This window comes from Giraffa tippelskirchi, chromosome 4 (assembly GCF_054371585.1).
Source record: "Giraffa tippelskirchi isolate mGirTip1 chromosome 4, T2T-mGirTip1v1.2.pri, whole genome shotgun sequence".
Taxonomy (NCBI): Eukaryota; Metazoa; Chordata; class Mammalia; order Artiodactyla; family Giraffidae; genus Giraffa; species Giraffa tippelskirchi.
The window spans coordinates 99,151,389-99,173,728 of record NC_137278.1 but is presented as its reverse complement, the minus strand read 5'-3'; the positions used below and the strand labels follow the sequence as shown (position 1 = coordinate 99,173,728).

At 54.5% G+C, this 22,340-nt stretch overlaps 1 protein-coding gene across 1 annotated transcript; it reads right to left on the bottom strand.

The window, feature by feature from the left end:
• Positions 1-18,361: 18,361 nt before the first annotated feature.
• Positions 18,362-22,310, bottom strand: ADRA2B (adrenoceptor alpha 2B). Its single transcript, XM_081484749.1, has one exon. It carries the CDS (start codon positions 21,856-21,858, stop codon positions 20,515-20,517), a length of 1,344 nt encoding a protein of 447 aa, XP_081340875.1. The 5' UTR covers positions 21,859-22,310; the 3' UTR covers positions 18,362-20,514.
• Positions 22,311-22,340: the final 30 nt, after the last annotated feature.

The window sequence follows — 22,340 nt, the reverse complement described above, 5'->3', positions numbered from 1 at the left end:
GACCCCTGATCCGGGAAGATCCCACATGCCATGGAGCAATTAAGCCCATGTGCCACAACTAGTGAGTCTGTGCTCTAGAGCCTGGGAGCCACAACTGCTGGAGCACCTGTGCCCATGCTCTGCAGCGAGAGAAGCCACACAATGCAAACTATGCAGCAATGAGAAGCCTGCACACCACAACTAGAGGGTAGCCCCTACTCTCCACAGCTAGAGAAAAGCCCACATAGTCATGAAGACCCAGCATAGCCAAAAATAAAGAAATAATTAAATTTTTTAAAAAGACATAATTTTTTTAAATGTATTAAAAAAAAGAAGAAAATAGATAAATTGGGCTTCATCAAAATTTTAAAAGTTTTGCACATCAAAGGACATGATCAAGAAAGTGAAAATAACAAAGCCTACAGATTGGGGAAAAGTATTTGCAAATAAGATACTTATAGATCTGAAATGATCTGGTTTGTAGACTATATAAAGTACTTTTACCATTCAATAATAAAAAGATAAATAATCCCACTTAAAAATGGGCAAAGGACTTGAATAGATGTTTCTTCAAAGGAGATACATAAATGAGGAAAAAGCACATTAAAAGATGCTCAATATCACTAGTCATTAGAGAGATTGGACTTCCCTGGTGGCTCAGATGGTAAAGCATCTGCCTACAATGTGGGAGACCCAGGTTTGATCCCTGCGTCGGGAAGATCCCCTGGAGAAGGAAATGGCAACCCACTCCAGTATTCTTGCTTGGAAAATCCCATGGACGGAGGAGCCTGGTAGGCTACAGTCCACAGGGTCGTAAAGAGTTGGACACGACTGAGCGACTTCACTTTCACTTTCACTTTAGAGAGATGCAAAACAAAACCACAGTGAGATACCACTTCACATCCACTAAAGAGGCCAGATTTTTTTTTTTTTTTGGCTGTGCTCCATGTCATGTGGAATCTTAGTTCCCTGACCAAGGATTGAACTCATATCCCCTGCAGTGGAAACATAGAATCTCAACCACTGGACTGCCAGGGAAGTCCTCAAAATTTTTAAAATTTTTTTTAAATTAAACAAGAAAATGTGTTGTTGAGGCTGCTGAGAAATTGGAACATTCACTCGTTGCTGGCAAGACTGCTTTAGAAAACAGTTTGGCTTTAGAAAACAGCTGCTTTAGAAAGCAGTTTGGCAGCTTCTCAAAAATCTATACATAGGACCTCCCTGGTGGTCCAGTGTCTAAGACTCTGAGCTCCCAAAACAGCAGGCCTGGGTTCGATCCTTGGTCAGGGAACTAGATCCTGCATGCCACAACTAAGACCCAGTCTAGCCAAATTAATTAATTAATTAAAATAAACTTTTAAAAAACAGAAAGAGATATTACCTGCTCACAAGAGTGAGAAAAAGACTGATAACACCAAGTGCTGATGAGTGCGAGGAACAGCTGGAATTCTCAGATGCTGCCAATAGAAGTATAACTGGTAGGATAATTTTGGAAAACTGGCACTATCTGCTAAAGCTAAATATATACCTATCTTATGACCCAATAATTCCACTCCTAGACATTTACCTAAAAGAAATGAGTGTGTGTGCTCAGCAAGAGACATGTCCATGAATATTCATATCGGCTTTTTTCATAGTTGTCAAGTCTGGACAACTTCCACGTGTCTATCAACAGGAAATGGATAAGTAAACTGAGATATTGAACCAATACTGAAACAGCCTGGATGTTTCTCCCCAGCGTTATATTGAGCAAGAAAAATCAGACACAAAAAAATGTATACATATGTATATTCTTTTGTGTCTGATTTTTCTTCTCAATATAATGATGTATATACATACATTCTTTTGTGTCTTACTTTTGTTGCTCAGTATAATGTTGGAAATCCTATGGACAGAGGAGTCTGGTGGGCTACAGTCCATGGGGTCACAAAGAGTCAGACACAACTAAGTGACTAACAATTTCACTTTTCATATGCATATATATATATATATATATATATATATATTAGTTTTGGTGTTTTATTCTCATTTTTTAATTCTTCAAAGATCACACACAGCAGATAGAAGGCTAAACTTGCAAGTTGTTCAAATATCCTGGGATCTTATTCAGTAGCGCTTAGGAGATTCAGATTTGTTCAAACTGCTATGCACATACTTCCCAGCCTCTTATCTCTCAGAAGAACCTATATGTTTTGATTATATTTATATGACAGTTCTAGAACAGGCAAAACTAATCTATGGTGATAGAAATAAAAATTACATTCTTTCCTGGGGATATTGACTGGGAAAGGGGACAAAGCCTTTCTGGGGTGAAGGAAATGCTCTGCACCTTGATCAGAGGGGTACACATATGGAAACAGTCACTAGGCTGTGCACTTTTCGGTCTGACCTGAGTCATCTTTCAAAAGGTCCTCTGAGTACAGAGTGGGGAGGGATCCTGCCATAAGTGAAGGTCATGTTAAAACTGCCACATTGGGGCCTTCTCTGGTGGCCCAGTGGCTAAGACTCCTTGCTCCAGTTTCAATCTCTGATCAGGGAACTACATCCCATTGTCCTTGGAATTCTCCAGGCAAGAATACTGGAGTGGGTAGCCATTCCCTTCTCCAGGGATCTTCCCGACCCAGGGATCGAACACGGGTCTCCCACATTGCAGGCAGATTCTTTACCATCTGAGCCATCAGGGAGGCCCCCTAGATCCCACATGCCGCAACTAAAGATCCCGCATGCTACAACTAAGACCCAGCGCAGCCAAATAAATAAATAAGAATTAAAGAAACTGGCACATTCACCCATCACGCATCTCCATGATCTGGACCCTAGAGTGGAATTAGACTGGGCCTCAAGTGAGAAAGGTCTTAGGGAGCATTCTTCCTCAGGCTGCCCTGGCCGGCGTGATGAACCCCAGGCCCAGAAAGGGGGAGGGATGCGTCCCGCTCACATGGCAGGAGAGCAGGACAGAAGTGAGGTCCTGGTCTCCCAGCCCCGGGGTCACGCCCAGCTGTAGACTGCTCCCACAAGGCATCCTGTGTCCTTTGAAAGTCACACGGGAGGGCGGTAGAGGGTCATCCCAAGAGCTGAAGAATCTGACATCCACATGGGGGTTGGTAAAGCATGTCCATCCTCCTCGAGAGGAAGGAAGGCAGGCCAGGTGCTCAGCATGGACCTGGCTCCTTGCAGGACCTGTAAACAGCACGTTAGGACTGGTAGGAGCGAGCCCTGAGGCATCTAAGGAAATTGGGAACCGACAGGGCCCACACTTCATCATGCTGTGTGTTCTAGCTGGAGCTGAGAAGAGCCTTTGGATTCTGAAGAATGAGCATCTTTCCTCAGAGGCACAGAAAAGGCTGGCAGGAGGGCTTCCTCCGCGGTCCAGTGGTTGAGAATCCCCCCACCAATGCAGGGGACGTGAGTTCCATCCCTGGTCCCAGGAGATCCCACATGCTGAGGAGCAACAGGGCCGTGAGCCACAGCTCCTGACCCCGCACTCTAGAGCCTGTGCTCCGCAACAAGAGCAGTGACCACAATAAGCCCGCCCAGCACCAAAAAGAGTGGTCCCCACTCGCCATAACTGGAGAAAGCCCGCTCACAGCAACAAAAACGCAGCGTGGCCAGAGAATAAAGAAATAAATAAATCTTTGGCGGGGGTTGGGGAGTGGGGAAGGAAAGACAAGGCGAGGCCAGAGGCAGGGGAGAGGGGCGTTGAAGAGGGAAAGGCACTTCTGGGGCTCCCACCTTACCAGGCTCTCCTTGGGGTTGAGAGCCAGGTGGCAGCCACTCTCCACCCATCGATCCCACCAAGCCTGGGGCCTGCTGAAAAATCCGTGGGCTCTTAGGCCCAGGAGTCAAGAGGACAGGGCAGGAGGGCGGGGACGGGAAACGGGGACCTGGAGTTCTGGTCCCCGCCCTCCCTCGAAGCCTCTTCCCCTGGCCTAGAAGAGGCCCTGTCCGCCCATGAGTCTCAGCTGTTAAAAATAACCAGCCTCTCCATCATCCCGACAGCCACGCAGCTCAGGGACAGCGTGTTCCAAGCCCAAGTTGCTCTCTAGGGACCAGAGTAGCAGAGCAAGAAGGGTGTGGATGTTCCTGGCCGGCTTGGGCCAGGAGAGCATGTTCGGAGGCTGGGGCCCCACAGTCTGTGACAGTTCAGTCTCCCTCAGTCATAGGCCGGCCCTCCTGCCCCCGAAGATCCTGGGGGTTCGGGCCCTGGGAGGCTCGGGGGTGATCATGCTGTGCTCTAGTTGCCCTGGAGGCCCACAGGGAGCTATGGGACCAGGGGCCTCTCCTGGTGACCTGGAACTTTCTCCCCATTTGCATGGAACCCCACAAAGAAGAAGACACTGTGGTTGCCTGTCACCATACGGCTTCCTCCTCTGATTCCCAAAAAACACCCCTGGGTAGGCCTGGAGGGAGCTGTCCTGGGGTCGGGGAGGAGACAGAAGGAGCTAGTGCATAGGCAACTGTGTTCTTGTCCCCCAGATGCAGTCCTCTCTCTGCTGTGGCCCCCTCCCCACAGGAGAGGAAGAGGGTAACAAGCGCTCTCAGAGTTAAGAGCCCAGGGTCTGGAGGCAGAAAGGCCTGTGCTCAAATCCTGCTCCCCACCCCTGACAACTGTGACCTTAAGAAAGATGCTTGTCGATAAAAGAGATGCTCGTTTTCCCAAGTTGTAGGGTTGCTCCAAGAGCTAAAGGAGTTCCAAATGTTGCTCAATGCATAGTGCCCAACACCTAGTGAGCGCTCAGTGATAAGGACCACTCTTAGAGCACCGTGGTTAAGAGCATCAATTTTGGAATGGAACTTCAACTCCTGTCTCCTCTACTGATCAGCTGTGTGGCTTCAAGCAAGTTGCTTAACCTCTCTGACCTTTCATTTCCTGACCTGTAAAAGTGAAGAAAACCACTTACCTCCTGGAACTCTTGCAAGGCTTCTTGGGTGGATGCCCTAAGGATGGTGCTGAGCGTGTAGTGAACATTCAGTCAAGTGTGCGAGGCCCCTGGGAGAGAAGCCAGGGAGGGACAGCCTGGAGCCCCAGAGAGGGACAGGCCGAAGGCAGGGGGTGGGGGTGAAGGAGGAAAGACAGCCCCTTGGGCCCACGCTTCTGCAGGAGCCGCTGGAGGCCTTCCTGACCACACACCAAACGGGTTGGAGGCTCTGGGGGTCTGCATACCCTGGGCTCACCTCGCTGCAGACCAGGGAGCCCCCACAGGCTTCCTGAGGCCCCCGCACAGCAGACCCATTCCAGCCATAGCCTTCATGCTATCCTACCACACCCAAGATTGGGAAAGAAGGAGGGAGACAGAGACAGAGGGGAATCAAGAGACTCGGGATCCAGGGAAAAGCAAAGAGAAGGGAGAAAGGAGGAGAGACGAGAAAGAACGAGGGAAGGGAGGAGGAGGAATGAGACCCAGCATGAGACAGAGAAGACAGAAGGCACAGAGGAATTCTGCAAACGTGGAAACCAGGAGTGACCTCTTCCAAAGACCCAAATAGAAGGAGGGAGCAGAGAAGGAGAGGGCCAGCTGGGGGAACCCTGAGAGGGGGCTGGAGAAAACCTGACTCCCCTGCAAACAAGGCTTTTACCTAAAGATGGATATGCTGTCATGACAAGAGATGTAGCATTTAGGGCAATTAGTGATGAATAACAGACGGAAGAGGGAACAGCCCGGGCTGGTGTTGCAGCCCAGGGAAGAGGAGTCTTGGAGGCAGCCCCAGGCCCCATTAGCCCCTATTCCCATCCCAGACCCTCATCCCAGCCTCAGCTGAGCCAGGATCTTTAAAGTTCAAGAGTCTTCCCAGGGCAATATTCTGAACGACACCCCCATCTCCAGGCCCTGCCTTCTCTCCATCCCGCCTAGCCTGACAGCAAACTCAGGCACAGTTTCTGTGACAGCACCAACACAACTTAAATCTCCACGACCCTCTGAGCAAGGCACAGCACGGGCTTCATTTTAGAGGTGGCAGTACAAGAGTCAGAGAAGTTGAGTAACTTTTCTGGGGTCACACAGCAACTAAGCTGGTATCAGAAGGCCACTCTGGGATGATTCCCAGGGCCTGGGCAGGCCTAGAGATGGACCGTCCCTGAACATGTCACCCTCCAGCACCTGCTGGAAAAGGTCTGAGACAGCATTTGTGGGTGAGAAGAAAGCAAGGGACAAAATATTGAATGCACTGGTTCTCTACAGACACCATCCCATTTTGTCTCAAAATAATTCTATTTTAGAGAAAACAGGCTGAGAGAAGTGACTTCCGCAAGGACCTCATTTGGTCAGGAGCAGATGCCAGCTCCAGCGCCCTAATGATGCCACACTCCAGGGCTGCTCCAGGCCTGGCTGAGCAGGAAGGTGAAAGTGAAAGTTGCTCAGTCATGTCCAACTCTTTGCGACCCCATGGACTATACAGTCCGTGGAATTCTGCAGGCCGGAATACTGGAGTGGGTACCCTCTCCCTTCTCCAGGGGATCTTCCCAACCCAGGAATCGAACCAGGGTCTCCTGCATTGTAGGTGAATTCTTTACCAACTGAGTTATCAGGAAGCAGGTGCCAAAGCAGCTCTCTGGACTCCGCAGGATTCCAGGAATTTAGGGGGCTTCTGCAGGGTGATGGCAGGGCCTGGGCTCTGTTTTCTGGGGGTCCCGAGTCTAGGGGCTTGGGGAATTCAGAGGCCAAGGCTCCCATCCGGTTCCCCGCCATTAAGGGCAGCCCCCATTATGAGGCCCGAGTGTACGCAGCTGCTCTCTTCTTCCATCCACTGGCCTGTTGGCCTCACACCCACAGAGCCTGCAGACTGACCTCCACTTCAAGGCCACCAGGCCAAGGGGGTGCTGGGACATGCGGAGTGCCTGAGCGAGCGCGGGCAGCCAGGAAGTGCATGCTTGGCCTCTGCGGGAGGGCACGTTTGTTAGTAATCCCGGTCTCTGGGAGGATGAGGTTCTGGCCTTTCACAGGCCTTCAGAGCTCGGCCTGCTTGGTGTCAGGGTGAGAGTAGGGCCCTCTTAACACTCTCCTGGCTCACTCTGAGGGTGGTTCCAGGACTCCAGCATCTCACTGAAACTGCCCCAGAACCCGGAAAGGCTTACCAGGGCCGAGGCCTGATCCAGCTGGGAGGGGAGAAAGCTGAGGTGCTGGGAGCTCCCATAGCACTTACCACTGGGGCGTGGAGCTAGTGGAGGGGTGGGAGGATCATGTGTGTGTGTGTGTGCGTGTGTGTGCATGTGTGCATGTGTGTGTGCATTTGTGTGTGTGTAAGAGAGATCACTAATGGAAAGGACTACAGTTGGTGGGGCGGGGCTGAAGATTTTAAGACTTTCTAGAGAATTTATCAACAGACTTGACAAAACAAAGAAAAAGAAGAGGAACAGGAGATAGAATCAAGGGGCTGATATCCCTGCACGGGGTCCCTGCTGGAAGCTGTCTGTCAGTCCGGGCCTCTCCTCAGTGCCTCCTCTCCATGCAGGCCAGTCCCTGCAGCTGGCAGTGGCACAGGGCCTGAACCAGCCCTCCTGAGGGGCTCATGGCCCCCTCACAATAGTGATGAGGTAGGGTGGGGGGATAGATGAACAGCCAAAGGCCCCCAGAAGAGCAAGAGTGGCCCAGCACGGAGCTGCCAGGGCACGTGACCTCTGCATCATCAGGTTTCACCCCAGTGGAGGTGCTTACTGAGTGGGGATGAGAGAGAAGGGTGGGAGGGGGTGTACTGGTCCCAGGGAAGACTAGGGGAGCGGATGCTCTGAGGAAGAGGCCAGGAGCTCTGGGAAGAGCCGGAGATGGGGCTGCATCTTCTGAGCCCCCTCCCCCAGGCCAGAGGTCAGGACATGAGGGGCTGCCTCCATGTGACCCAGATGAGCTCTGCATCCAAGATGAACCATGGGCTCCGCACTGGCCTCACCCCTGAGCCGAGGGGCGGAAGGCGCTGGGCTCACCAGGTAACCCCTCGGCATCTGCAAAGCGGCCCCCAACCTCCAAAGTGTTGGAGGCACGGGGTGGGGGGGCACATGTCACTAACAAGCCAATCCCTTGAGGGTATGGAAGCCTGAAGTGTGGGCAGAAGTGGGTGTCACGTGAACTCTGATGACTTGTGGCGTGGCTGGTGCCAGCCTCCTCTCACAATTCCATGCACATCCACTGGCCCTTCTCTACTGCCTGCCCTTCCTCAAAGGGCATATGGGTTGTGGCTGGGCCAGATCTGAGCTGAAGCCCCCCCAGCCCCACAGAGAACCGTGACCTGAGTTTGGGAGACCTGGGCTCTGATCGCAGATCCAGGCATCACCAGCTATGTGACAAGTCCCTAAACCTCAGGGCCCATTTCCTGTACCTGGGATGGAGGGTAGAGAGGAGACTGATGCTCCCAGGATCATTCTCTTCCTCCAAACAGGGGCTTGGTAACCTGGTCCCCTTCTCCTTCAACTACATGGTCCCCACCTCCTGTTCTCCACTGCATGCTTGCATGCTAAGTCACTTCAGTCATGTCTGACTCTTTGCAACCCTATGGACTGTGGCCCAGCAGGCTCCTTTGTCCATGGGATTCTCCAGGCAAGAATACTGGAGTGTGTTGCCATGTCCTCCTCCAGGGGATCTTTCCAACTCAGGGGTCGAACCCCCAGTCTCATATGTCTCCTGCATTGGCAGGTGGTCCTTTACCAGTAGAGTCTCCACTGACAGGGTCTCAAAGGAATGCATGGGAAATGAGATGCTGGGCGGCTAGCCAGGGGTCCAGGGACCCCACAGGTCCGCAGAGACCAGCGCCCCTCATCCAGACCCTGGGAGGGAGCTGTGGCCTGAGAGACTTCTGGACCAGAGAAGAAAATAAACAAACCAGTTCATGGGAGGCCTCCAGCTGCGGCTGTGTCTCTGCCCCTTTCCTCCTCCCTCCTCCTCCTCCTCCTGACATTCATCGCTCTTCCCCACTTCCTGGAGCCAGGAGACCCTAACATCCCGATTTATTTTTAGTCTGCTGCCTCTGGAGCAGGACTGTTGGCCCCAGACCTCACCCTGCCCTGCCCCCGGCCCCTAGGGAGAGGCAGCCTGGGGCCAGAGGCATCTCAGAACGTGGGGGAGAGCACACCCGAGCCACAGCCGGGACAGTAAGGCCCACTGCCCTCCCCCCTACCCTCTCCCGCCTGAGACTCCAGCCTCCAGTCCCCTGCTGAGTGTGACCTCCAGCAGGCCTGCTCCAGCTTCCTGCCCCCACCCAGACCCAGCCCTGCTGCAGTCCATCCCTCAGCGCCCTGTGACTTTGTGCTGGAAGCGCCCCCTCCACCACGGCACAACGGGGCAACAGTGTTCAGGCTGGTGCTCGTGGGATCCTAGCCCAAGGCCACAGACGGGAGCTCAGAGTCAAGGTCGCCTCTGAAATTGTCTGAGCCCCTTTGTGACCATTGTTAAAAGCCCCTGATTGTCACCAGCTAGCTTCCTCACCCCCAGTTAGGCAAAAATGCCCACCCCGGTACTTATCCTATAGTGTCCCAACCAATCGCTTAATACTACCATTCCGTAGGCATTTCCTTTGCCTTGAGGCTGTAGAAATTGGCTACTCAGTTCAGTTCAGTTCAGTTGCTCAGTCGTGTCTGACTCTTTGTGACCCTATGAATTGCAGCACACCAGGCCTCTCTGTCCATCACCAACTCCCGGAGTCTACCCAAACCCATGTCCATCGAGTCGGTGATGCCATCCAACCATCTAATCCTCTGTCGTCCCTTCTCCTCCTGCTACTAGCCCATGAAAAACACTGACTCTCCCTTGAGCCAGCCCACTGTGCTAACAGTGTCTCCTCCGCTCTCCCTGATCTGTCAGGAGGTTGGCCCGCTGTGCTTGCAGCACCTACATCATCTCTGCTCTTTGTTTTTAATAAACACTCCCTTCTGAAATGCTCTTGGTCTGGAAATTCTTTTCCAATCTGCACTTGGACTGCCTCGTCAGTGTTGGCTCTCTCTGTAGCCCTTTGAATGGGTCACAGAGCTTGGCACACTGAAAGGGTAGGGCAGGAGGGGACCCAGGTGTCCAGGCAGGTTCAGCACAGGGCCCTCCAAACTTCTTATCCTGGACCAGCCATCCATCCCAAGACGGCAGCCAAGATGGGCGTGGGGGTAGCAGGCATCACCAGGGGCCACCACTGCCTGTTTCCATCATCCTAGCAATTCCCTTCCACCCCAAACTTGCATGCTGCACTCTGCCAAGCTAAATCTGTGCAGTGGGGGGACTCACAGCCCACCCTCTGGGTTCCCCAAAGATGATTTGGCCAACAGCCCACATCTGCCTACTATTCCTCCCTCCCTGGGAGGAATTCAAATAACTGTGACTTTCTCTACCTCACCACATTCCCAGGGACACATTAGTGCCCTAGGGACTGGCGTTGGGGCAGCTGACTGCAATCCCTTATGTTTTCACTCTTTGCCAGGCACTATCAGTCCTGGGATGCACAGTGAACAAGGCAGATGAATATCCCAGCCCTCTCGGAGCTTACAATCCAGGAGAGGACAATGGTAAGGAGCAGATAGGTAGGTGAAATAGCTAGTATGATAGCTGGAGATAAGTGCTAAGAGAAAAACTTACAGCAGGGAAGGGAGGTAAGTGCTTGGTTGGGGAAGAGACTGGGTGGGTGCAGTGAGCAATGATGCTCATGGATGGATGGGGACTGCTGGACTGGCCCCATTGCTGTGGAGCAGTGTACAAGTGAAGGGGAATGAAGCTCAAATTCCTCTCCTGGAGCACAGGGAGCAACAAGTCTGCTCAAACTAGGTGAGCAAACTCACAAGCAGCATAACAGGCCATTCAGCTGTGGGGACTGGGTGGCTCTTGAACCATCCTTGCCTTGCTTTGCATACTCCTGAGAGAATAAGACCTCCAAGCGGCCCCAGCATCTCTTTCCCACTCTTACTGCTCTGCTCCAGCACAGGTCAAAGTGTGAAGCCCAGAGAATTCCCTGGAAGTCCAGTGCTTAGGACTCCAAGCTTTCATTGCTGAGGGCCCGGGTTCAATCCCTGGTCAGGGAACTACGATCCCACAAGCCACATGGCACAGCAAAAAAGAAAAGTGTGAAAGCCCAGGAAAACCCCCATTTTTTACCCAATTCTCGCCATGATGTTTGGCCTCATCTGCTCCCAGACTTCCCCTCTGCTGGAAACTGTGTTTCCATATACAGTTTTCTCAGAATCTCTGGGGTCCTCCTGGGATCTGACATCTGATCTCTGGGTGCCCAATTGCCGCTGCAGTGCCAGGATCCTAGACGTCTCCAAAGATGGCTCCCTTACTCACCCCCGCGGCTCCCCTCACATCGCACTGGCAGCCCTTTCCCCCATGCCTACAGAGGACAAGGCCAGAACTCCCCTTAAACCTGAGAGGCAAATAGGTTTCCTCTTGTACATTAGCTGCAATCGTTTGATTATGCCTTTCTGGCACCCCCTTTACCCTCAGCTCATAGAGTGCTGGTCTCTGTTACTAATGTCTGTCATGGGCATAGTAGAAGGCTGTAGGCACAGATATGGTGTGGTGTATTCAACATTTGCCTGAGAACATTTCCCTCTCAGCCACACACTAGAGAAAGCCTGGCAGAAGGTCATGGAAGGGTGAGGGAAGGCAGGTAGAGGAGATTCCATGTGCAGGATAAGGCCATCTTCCAGGGCAGAGTCCACCCTCCTTCTATCAGGCCAATGAACAGTGAGTCAGGGCACACTTGGGGGACAGCGGCTTGAGCCAGCTCACCTTGGAGAAGACCTGGGCTTCCAGAGGGGTCATCATAATGACTCTGCCATTCACAGTGCCCACCCTGCACTTCCACTCTCTACTAGGACATTTATGTATCATCTCTTCCTCTCAACACACCTTCCCAAACTTAAGGAAGTTAACATTATCTCATTTTAAACATGAGGTAATTTACACCCAGAGAGGTTTTGCACTTTGTCTGAGGCCGCATAGCCAGTAGACGATGGAGCCAGGTTTGACTGCCAATCCAAGTGCTGCTTTCATGCTGCCCCTGGGATAACTCGAGCAGGCCCTCTCCGTGCCTGTGTCCTCTCTGCCCTGCCATGTTAGCTTGTCCCCACTCTGGGACATGTCCCTGCCACCACCGCCCAGGATGCCCCGGTGCTTCCCCAGCTCCACAGGACAGTTCTCTGCCTGTAACTCAGCCAAGCCCAGGATGGAATCTTCCAAGAGAATTTCTCTAGGAAACTATGGGAAAAACATAACAAATCAAAGCAGAAAAATTAAACATCCAATCAGAGATGCATTCCCAGAGTGCAGGGTTCCCAACCTTACGTGACCAAGGCCAAGGCTGTCCCAAATTAGTGGGAAAACAAATGTTCCTGTGTGCCGCCTCTGTGCCGCACTGTGCTGTTAGGCGAGGAAAGGGCATCAAGGTAGATGAGTCCCTGCCCTTGCCCGGGAGGCCTGCAGGCACATGTGCCCACTGCAGGGATTACTTAAGAACCTCATCTTGTCCTTGTATCATTCTAGACCACGACCCCATGGGAGCCTGTTTTCCCCGGGAGCCCCCTCCCTTGCCTACCCCCCCTGAAGGACCTGGGCTCACTTCCTCCTCCATGACCCCCAACCCCCAACTCAAGTCCCCTTTCAGCCTTACTTTAGACACGATGTCAAGCCCAGGCTTGCTGCTGCTACCCCAGGCACATGCCTACCCCCTCCCTCGTCCCACCAGCCCCCAGCCTGCCTTGGGGGAGTGTCTTTCAAGATGACCCTTCTGAGGTTCATGCCATGTAGATTTCCCTGGGACACAGGGGTCACAAGCAGGCCAAGGAAGTGACTGAGGGTCATTACTTGAGCCTCAGCTAGGGAGGAGATGGTGGCCCTAAATGCCAGCAGAGGAGGAAGCCTGGTGGGCAGGGAGGGGAGCTGCTTCCTGAACAATAGACAGGGGTGAGGTGGGGGCAGGAGACCATTGACTCAGTTCCCTCTCCTCTCTGTGCCCCATGCCCCAGCACATCATCTAAACCATGGTCTAGTCTGACTCCACCAGACAATGAGGAATTTGAAGCCCAGAGAGGCGAAGGGATTTACCCAATGTCACACAGCAATTTGGCAGCCTGGCTGGGGCCGTGACCCAAGCCTCTGGACCCTGGCCGGTGCTTCCGAACCAGCTGAGGAAATCCTTCTGAGGGCTGCCAGCCCTGTGCCTACCTTAACTCCAGCAGGGGGTGGAGAGGCCACAGCTGGGATTTGCAGTTGGGACAGCTGTGTCACAGGAGCACCTGACGACAACGGGCACCCGGGGAGCCTGCTGTCTGTGACCACCTCGCCCAACCTTCTCCTGCCCTGGGACAGGGAGGGCCGGGTTTAACCCTCGCCGGCCCCAAGTGTCCAGGGACTCCAAGTGGCAGGCTCAGCCAGCCTCTCACGCTCCCTCCCTCCCAGCTGCACCTGTGCTGGGTTGGGAACAGGGGCGTCTCAGGGACAGCGAGGCTCCCCACTGCCTGTGTGGCCCAGCCCTTTTCCCTCTTGAAGCAGCCCAGGTCCCCTGCCATTTGGAGGTACTGCCATTCCATTCGAGCCCTGGCTGCACTAAGATCGGAGAGTTCCCCACCCCCCACTCCTCTACCAGGCGTGACTCCAGAAGGGGCATGCCCCCTCCCCAGGGAAGTCAAGAGGTCAGGACCTTGCACACTTGGTTGGGGCCCAGCACCTCCCCTGCCTGCGGGAGAGCCCAGGGGCCCCAGAGGGCTACAGAAATAGCCAGAAATAGCTCCGACTCACCAGGGAAGGAGACTCTGTTTTTGGTCCCCAATGCATTCTGGTCCCCTTGCCATCACAATGGCCCATGGAGCCTGCCAGCCCCAGGAAAAGCCAGGACCATCCACAAAGGCAAAGCAGGAGTCAGAGGGTCAGCAGCAGACAGAGGGGAGGCTGAGAGAAAGTGGAGAAAACCCCTGAGGACCCAGAAGTGGGAAGAGCCAGAGAAGGGAAAAGAGGGGAGAGAGAGGAAGGACCAGGGTAGATACCCAGGGGTAGAGGGTGGGTATCACGAGGGAGGTGCCTCTCCCTTTGAGATCACTGTTATCAATAAATGGTCACAAGGTCAAGAGAAGGGAAAGAGCCTTTGGCCAAAGGCCAGGCGAGGGTTTGAGAAGATCAGAGGCAGTGAGCCCTGGGGAGGGTGCAAGCTGACACCCAAGACTACTCAAGCCCTGGCCTTCTGACAACCACCATCCCCACACGCCACTGCCGGACGGAAGAAGGAGCGGATGCGGATGCGGGAGCTCGAAGAATCTAATTTTAGCTGAGTGCTCCCTGCTCCCCTGCCAACAGCCAGCAGAGCCTGGAAGGGTGGGGACCTCCCACTCCCTGCCCAGTGCCAGCAGCAGGGAGGCCCCCCCAAAGCCATGGGGGTCTCTGCGGGTGAGACCCCCAACTTAATCAAGGCAGGGACTTTGCTGGGCTGGGTGCCCCAGGGCCTGCTCCCCGGTCTTGAGGAGGTGGGCACTGAGGCCAGTGAGTGCCACAGCTGAGATTAGATCGGGTGGATTCGTGTCCTGCTCTGAGTGATCTCAAAGAAGGCCCTCAACCTCCCTTAGCCTCAGTTTTCTTGGCTGTAAAATGGGTACGTCAATCTCTCCAATCTCAGATGATGTATGTCAGGCACTGGCCCTAATGACTCAAAGCAGTCATTACTCCTCTCACCACTGCCCAACTCAGAGGGCCCTAAACTGATTCCAGACCTGGTCTGCATCTGCACTGAGGTACAAAGATGAGGAAAACAATCCTAATCTGCCCAGGATGTCGACTCTAACAGCAACTGATTAACTCCAGGAATCTCTATGTCTGGACTTTCCTGGGAGCTGGAGTGGGAGTGGGGCAGAGGTGAATCCTCAAGCTAGGGGTGATCCCTCATGGGCAAACAGGTTCATCAAGGCCCCGAGAGGGACCCAGCCCTGCCCAGGAACAGATGGAGAGATGACAGCAGAAGCAGGGTATGACCTTGGCCTCTGTACCACCTCTTCCCTGTGATTTTCGCTGGCATGAAAATCCCACGCCAGTCCTGCTACCCACAGCAACCAGGCCCTCTGTGCAGAGCTCCCAGCCTGCACCAGGGACATGAAAAGGCCTGGTGTCGACCCCAGCTGGGCAGATGCCTCCTCCCGAGGCGGCAGCAACCTCATTAGCAGGTCGCATGTCCCCTTCCCTGAAGACCTGCCCCCTCCACCAAAACACACAAGATGGAGATCAGACGGAGGATGGGGAGGGGCAAGGGCCTGATGGACCCATGAGCCTCCCTCCACCTACAGTCTTGCTGGCAGGGCAGCAGTGCCCTCCTGCCATGGGTACCTTCTAAGCTGGTGGATCGTAAGTGCCTCCTGTAACAATGCTTCGAGGAATTCCCAGCACCCCGGATTTCTCAGTAACTGGCCTGAGGCAGAGGCCGTGTCTAAACTCTGTTTCAAGGTTATTCCTTGTGACCTAAGGACCCAGATTCCCACAGAGTGGATGCAGATGAGGGGAGGGGTCTTCCTAAGCCCTCCCCCGGCTGTGTTTTCTCTGTCTTCTCTATTGGTGCCTCCCTTTGGTCAGAGAAATTTTTTTTAATTTATTTATTTGGCTGCACTAAGTTGCAGTAGGATCTTTGATCTTTGTCGAGGCACGCAGGGTCTTTGGTTGCAGCATGCAAACTCTGAGTTGCAGCATGTGGGTCCCTGACCAGGGCTGGAACCTGGACCCCTGCATTGGGAGTGTGTAGTCTTAGCCAATGGACCACCAAGGGAGGAGTCCCAGGGACATCTTAAGGAAAGGAGCTTCCAGAAGGTGGAAGTGCCTGGCCAAGATGGCTCACCCGCTTGCCTCCTGTCCCCTCCCTCACCTCCAGGGTGTTCACCAAGACAACTCCTGGGAGGAGAAGGGCTGTACCCCCAACCCCATATCTCTGCTGGTCTGAGCTCAGCTCATTGAGCCACTAACCCTCACATAAAGTATGAGGGCTCAGGGTGAAATCAACAGTAGGTGCTGCTCACACAGAACAGCAGGAACAGGGTGTGAGAGGAGGAGAGGGCCAGGGTGGGAGCCAGAGGTCCTGGGATCCAGCTCCAGCTGCACCCCCTATTACCCTGGGCAGGTCCCCAGGCTGATACCTCAGTTTCTTTGTCTGAGGACTGAATATGGTAGCAAAATGGGGACAAGCCTAGCACAGGACCTGTCTCACAGAGGACTGTCAGCAGATGTGTCCTGAATGTAGGCCTTTGATTCCTTGTGTCTGGACGCAGTCCCTTCAGTATGAAGCAGTGGTGTGACGGGTACTGAGTCAGACAGCCTGGGTTCAATACCTGGCTCTCCCGCTATGTGCCTATGGTGATAGGGGATGAGGGTGAAGAGTCCAACCCGTCATCTCTCTCTCTGGGCTTCCATCTCTTCTTTAACAAAATCCAGGGATTGGACTGAGCTGTCAGGAATGGAAATCTGTGACATACACAATATCACTCATTCATTCCCTGGCAGGGACAGACATAAGCAGTGGATCACAGCACTACCACTAACTGAATCAAGCCATATGCAGCTTCAGCATCCCCTGACACCCAGCAGCAGCTGGGTGACCTTGAGTCCCAGTTTCCTCTTCTGTAAAATGGCCACACCCAGCTACATTATGAGGATTAAACAAGATAATATATTCAAATTGGGCTGCCAACAGTGGGGCTCTAGCAGGGGTCTTTTTCTGCTATCATCTCCAGAGACAAGGCCAGAACATCTTCTTTCAGAACAAGGAACACTGTGGTCCAGTAGAAAGAGCTTGGGCCTAGATGACCTCAGGCAAGCCGTCTTACCTTTCTAAGACTCAGTTTCCCCAGAATAAAATGGGCTGATACTTACCTTATAGGATGAGCATAAGGATGAAGTGAGTTAATCAGACAAAGACACCAGAAAAGCCATGAGCTCAGTAAATGGGAAGAGGTGAGCTACCTTGTGGCACTAGTGGTAAAGAACCTGCCTTCCAATCCAGGAGACAAGAGACGCAGGTTTGATCCCTGGGTTGGGAAGATCCTCTGGAGGAGGGCCTGGCCACCCACTTCAGTATTCTTGCCTGGAGAATTCCATGGACAGAGGAGCCTGATGGGCTACAGTTCATAGGGTCACACAGAGTCAGAGACAATTAAAGCGACTTAGCATGCAAGCAAACATGAGCTACTTTGATCTGCCCTCATCTGGCTGAGGCTTTTAGTGGTGGGTATACAGGCTGGTGTGAGGTGATGGGAGCTCCTCAAGGCAGGGCGTGGCTTCCTTGTAAAGTATCCCTTGAAGCCGAGGGTTCCCTAGTCCACCAATGATGATGAATGCATTAGAGTCTTGGGTTGTTGCCCCTCCTCTGCCAGCAGAAGCCATGGTCCCACTAAAGTAAGAAAGCTTGGTTGTGGTGGGCGTGGCCTCCCCCCCACCAGATCTGGGCCCTCCCCTCCCAGGCCTCATCCTTCCCTGGGGTCTGCCATTGGTATCAGTCCTACCCGTGGCCTCTGCCAATTGCTACTGTTAATACAACCAGCCTGCTTCCTGGCCTCCCCTGCCAACAGAACCTGGCCAACCTAGTTCAGGCCCCAGAGACTGCCTTCCCTGAAGTGACAGGAAGCCTGTTGGACTCAACTCCTGACCTAACTCATGGAGAAACTTGGGGCCTCAGATGTTTCACCTGGAAAGTGGGGAGACTGACAGGAACCATCCGCAGACCTTCCAGCTCTGAATCTTCATGCCGGAGAGCCTGACATAAAGCAGATCCATCCCAATCTCCTGCGTCTCACTCAAGTCGTTGTTGTTATTGTTCAGTCTCTAAGTCACGTCCAACTCTTTGTGACCCCATGGTCTGCAGCACTCCAGGCTTCCCTGTCGTTCACTGTCTCCCAGAGTTTGCTCAAACTCATGTCCATTGAGTCGGTGATGCCATCCAACCGTCTCATCCTCTGCCACTCTCTTCTCCTTTTGCCTTCAGTCTTTCCTTAGGCATCAGGGTGAAGGCAGCAGCTTAAAACATTCCTTTGAGTGACCTTCTTTCCCTCCCTCCCTCCCCGTGTTCTCCCATCCTGTGTGGGTGGTGTCTAACCACCTCTGCCGGTCCCCATGTGGTCTCCTGCCCAAAACACCTTCCTGTCGTCCCTCTTGGTGTACTCCTGCTCTTCACCCAAGGCCCTGCCCAAAGGTCACCTCCTCTGGGAAGCCTTCTCTCCCTTCCTTCCCAGGCAGCCAGTCTCAAACTCCCCTGGCAACTCTGACCCCACTGACTTGTGATGATGAATAAGGGAAGCTGAGTGGACAAACTCAGGTGGGTGGGTGGGGATGAGCCAGCCACACCCAGAGGAGGAAAAGGCAACTGGCCCTGGGAGGGCGCCTGTGCCCGGAATCTGCTACACAAGTAGCTGAGGAATAACTACTGTCGGTCGTCTTTGGGCAATGAGGACACAGCTTGCTTATTACAAAATATCCTTTATTGATAAAATAGCTCAGACTTTAAAAAAAAATAAAAACCTGCATATCACAAGGGGATGCCAGCAACAGCAGCAGGGGTACCCTGGGGGCACAATGAGACTAGTCAGCAGAGGAAAAGGTCAGCCCCTCCCCTGGGCCCAGCCTCCCTGGCCCTGCCCTGAGGCCAAGGAATGAGCTGGATGGCCTCCTGCCCCAGGGGGGACTCTGGTCCCCTCCATTCTCTCCACCCCAGAAAATTCCCTCAGCATCCCTCCAAATCCAGCCAGGCCCATCAGCATGCCACCAGAGCCTGTGCTGCTCAGCCCAGCCCCCAAGATAAGATGCTCACTGGCTTAATGGTGAAGCCAGGCATACCCAGGGGGAAGACTGGGAAACATCCTTCCAGTGCTCCCAACTGTTCCAGGTGGGATGGGAGAGGCCCCTGGAGCCCCTTCAGTGGGGTGGAGCAATACGGCTGGATCTGAGATAGGCAGACGGCACCCACCAGGGGCAGGATCAGCTACACATCACAGGGCTTCACATGGGGCTTGGAGCCCAGCCTGGGGACTCCAGTGGGAGGCTCCCCTAGGAGTCCATGGGGCCCCAACCAACTGCTACAGCCCTAGCAATCCGCCACACACTCTCATCTCACACCATTCCCTTGCTGTGGGTATTTTTAGTGATCTTGGGGAAACATTCACCAGTTTGACGACAAAAGATTTCTCCCCCATTGTGGGGGAGGGAGGTCCAATCCAATGAAAACCCTCTTGGTGTTGCAGGTGAAATATTGAGAAGTTGTCATGCAGCATAATAACTCAAATCTTTGCAGGCATAAGAACACATTCTCAAAGAAATCCTTGAACTGAAACTGTGGCTCTGTCTGCCACTCCCCACTTCCAGTTTGGGGTAGGAATTCACACTCCAGGCACAGAACAAAAGTCTACAGAAAGACAGGCGGTGGTAAACACAGAAAAGGGGGATTTTTATATCACTGAATAATCATATTTTCTGGTTCTCTAGTGCGTTACCCCATGGAGCTCAACGCTTTCAGCCATGCCTTTCATCTCCTGGCGGCAAGTAGGCAGCAAGCTATTGTCACCCCAGTTTTTGCAGGGGTGAACACTAGCGATCAGGGCTCTCCCATCGAGGAGGAGGCCAGGCCTCCAGACCACCCCACTGAGGCCCCTGGAGCCCACCTGCCTTCCAGAGGGCCACCAAGTGAGGAAAACGATACAAGATTCTGGTCTTTAAAGGAGTTACAAACCCAAAAGCAGGACGAAGGCAAAGAAGGGCCCAAAGACATTGCCAGCCCACAAACCCCTACCCAGTGCCTCCTCGGGACCTGGGCACCCAACACGGATGCCTGTCGTCATTTCTGCCTCTTCCTCAACAGCAGGCCCTCCTGGAAAAAGTGGAAGGCTGGCTTCCTGCTGTTTTCCGGGGGAAGGAGAGAAAGAAAGAAAACACTGCAAGCAAGCAGTCAACCAGAAGACATGGGATTCTTAGGGAAGGGAACCCCACCGGTTGTCAGGGGTCTGCGGTTCTGGGAAGGGAGCCCAGAATATTCAGCTACATTCAGGATGGGCCAAGCCTCGTCCATCTGCCCTTGCACAGGCAGTAGGTGGAGAAGATGGCCCCCCACAGCCAAGCCAGCAAGTGTGTGTGTGTGTGTGTGTGTGTGTGTGTGTGTGTGTGTGTGTGTGTTAGTTGCTCAGTCATGTCTGACTCTTCGCGACCCTATGGACTGTAGCCCCCCACAGCCAAGCCAGCAAGTGTGTGTGTGTGTGTGTGTGTGTGTGTGTGTGTGTGTGTGTGTGTGTGTGTTAGTTGCTCAGTCATGTCTGACTCTTCGCGACCCTATGGACTGTAGCCCCCCACAGCCAAGCCAGCAAGTGTGTGTGTGTGTGTGTGTGTGTGTGTGTGTATGGGTTAGTTGCTCAGTCATGTCTGACTCTTCGCGACCCTATGGACTGTAGCCCTCAAGGGGAGCCTTTAAACAGACCCCCTGACCCTCCCAGGGGGTCCCCAGGATGAGGCTTCAGGACCAGGAAGGGACCAGAAAGCCCCATGGAGGTGGCCACCTAAAACAGGATGAGAAGCAGGGTGACCCTGCCACCACCTGGAACCAGGCCACACGGGCAGCAGGCTGGTGGGCTCACCAGGCCGTCTGGGTCCACTGGCGGCACAGGATCCTCCGGAAGGCACGGCGGAAGTCCTGGTTGAAGATGGTGTAGATGACAGGGTTCAGCGAGCTATTGCAGTAGCCGATCCAAAAGAAGAACTGGAAGAGGCCGTAGGGCGCCTTGCAGTGCTGTGGGCAGATGGCACCCAGGCTGTAGCTGAAGAAGAAAGGGAACCAGCAGAGCACGAAGACGCCGATGACCACAGCCAGCACGAAGGTGAACCTCTTCTCCCGGCTCAGCTGCGTCCGCCGCCGCCACCACTGCGCCCCCACAGTGGCTGTGCCCCTGCCCAGGAGCACCTGGCCGCGCAGGGTTGCCAGCACCTGGGAACTCTGTGGTTGCGGCAGGGGTGGGCTGCAAGCTGAGACAGGAGACGAGGGCAAGGCCTGCGGCTCACAACTCTCTTCTTCCTCCTCTTCTGCCTCCTCCTCCGGAGATGAACCACAAACCCCTTCCTTCTGACCCTGGCCTGAGTTGGGGATGGCAGGCCAGCTGGGTGGCAAGGCAGGAGTGCCACGGTCTTCAGGGGTCTCTCCCTCCCCCTTCTCCCCTGGGTGAGGTTGGGAGCATCCGTTGGCCTCTCCAGGAGTGGCCAGTTGAGAGGCCAAGGTTGGCAGTTTGGCTGAGTCTGAAACTTCCCCAGGGACAGGGTGTGGCTGCTTAGACTCCCTCTCCCCAGGCCTCGCTTTGGCCCTGGGGCCTCTGCAATGGCTGCGCTTGGCGATCAGGTAGATGCGCAGGTAGACCAGGATCATGATAAGGCAGGGTGCAAAGAAAGATCCAATGCTGGAGGCCAGAATGTACCAGGCCTCTTGGTTGAGCTTGCACTGAGGGCGGGCCAGGGGCTGGGGACCCTGGTCTCCCTTGTAGATGAGGGGCGGCAGCGAGATGACAGCTGCGATGAGCCATACGATGAGGATGATGAACTTGATGCGGCGCGGGGTGCGCTTTGAGTTGTACTCCAGGGCCCGGCTCACGGCCCAGTAGCGGTCCAGGCTGATGGCACACAGGTGCACGATGGAGGAGGTGCAGAAGAGCACGTCGAGCGCCAGGTACACCTCGCACCAGGCGCGCCAGAAGTACCAGTAGCCCAGCAGCTCGTTGGCCAGCGAGAAGGGGATGATGAGCGTGGCTACCAGGATGTCGGCGGCGGCCAGTGACACTAGGAACAGGTTCTGTGGGGCGCGCAGCGAGCGGCTGGTCAGCACAGCCAAGATGACCAGCGCGTTGCCGAAGATGGTGAAGAGGATGAGGAAGGTGATGACCGCCGCGATGGCCGCAGTGGCCTGCACCGAGTAGGGTTCCTGGTGGTCCATGGCGGGACCTGATGCGGCCAGAGCTGGCGCTCCTCGCCCCAGCGCGCGCACAGCCAGCGATGGCGCTGTCCCACCCAGGTCGGCTAGACCAGGGGGTCGCCCCCCTGGCGGTGCTAAAGGCGCTGGAGCCCCGTGGCCAGGCCGAAAGGGGTCTGGGGACGCCCCGGGGCCGGCCACGGCCCTCCTACATCCTAGTGTACCGGCGCCCGACGCCCCTGCCGTCCGCCCCAGAGAAGTTTACCAAGTTGTCCCTCTGAGGTCCCTGCCCCGCCGCGAACCAGGGGCAAGTTGCACCCTGACGCAGGGAGGCTGCTGGACTCACGCTGGGGCGCGGGGCCCGGCCAGCCGGGCAGGGGGTGCGCCGCCGGTTCTCGGAGGAGGCGCGGAGGCCGACCCGCTCCCGGAGCTCCTGTAACCCGAAGCCGCGCCTGCAGGCAGCACGCCGCGGCCAGGGAGTGGGGAGGAGAGCAAGCTGGCTGGAG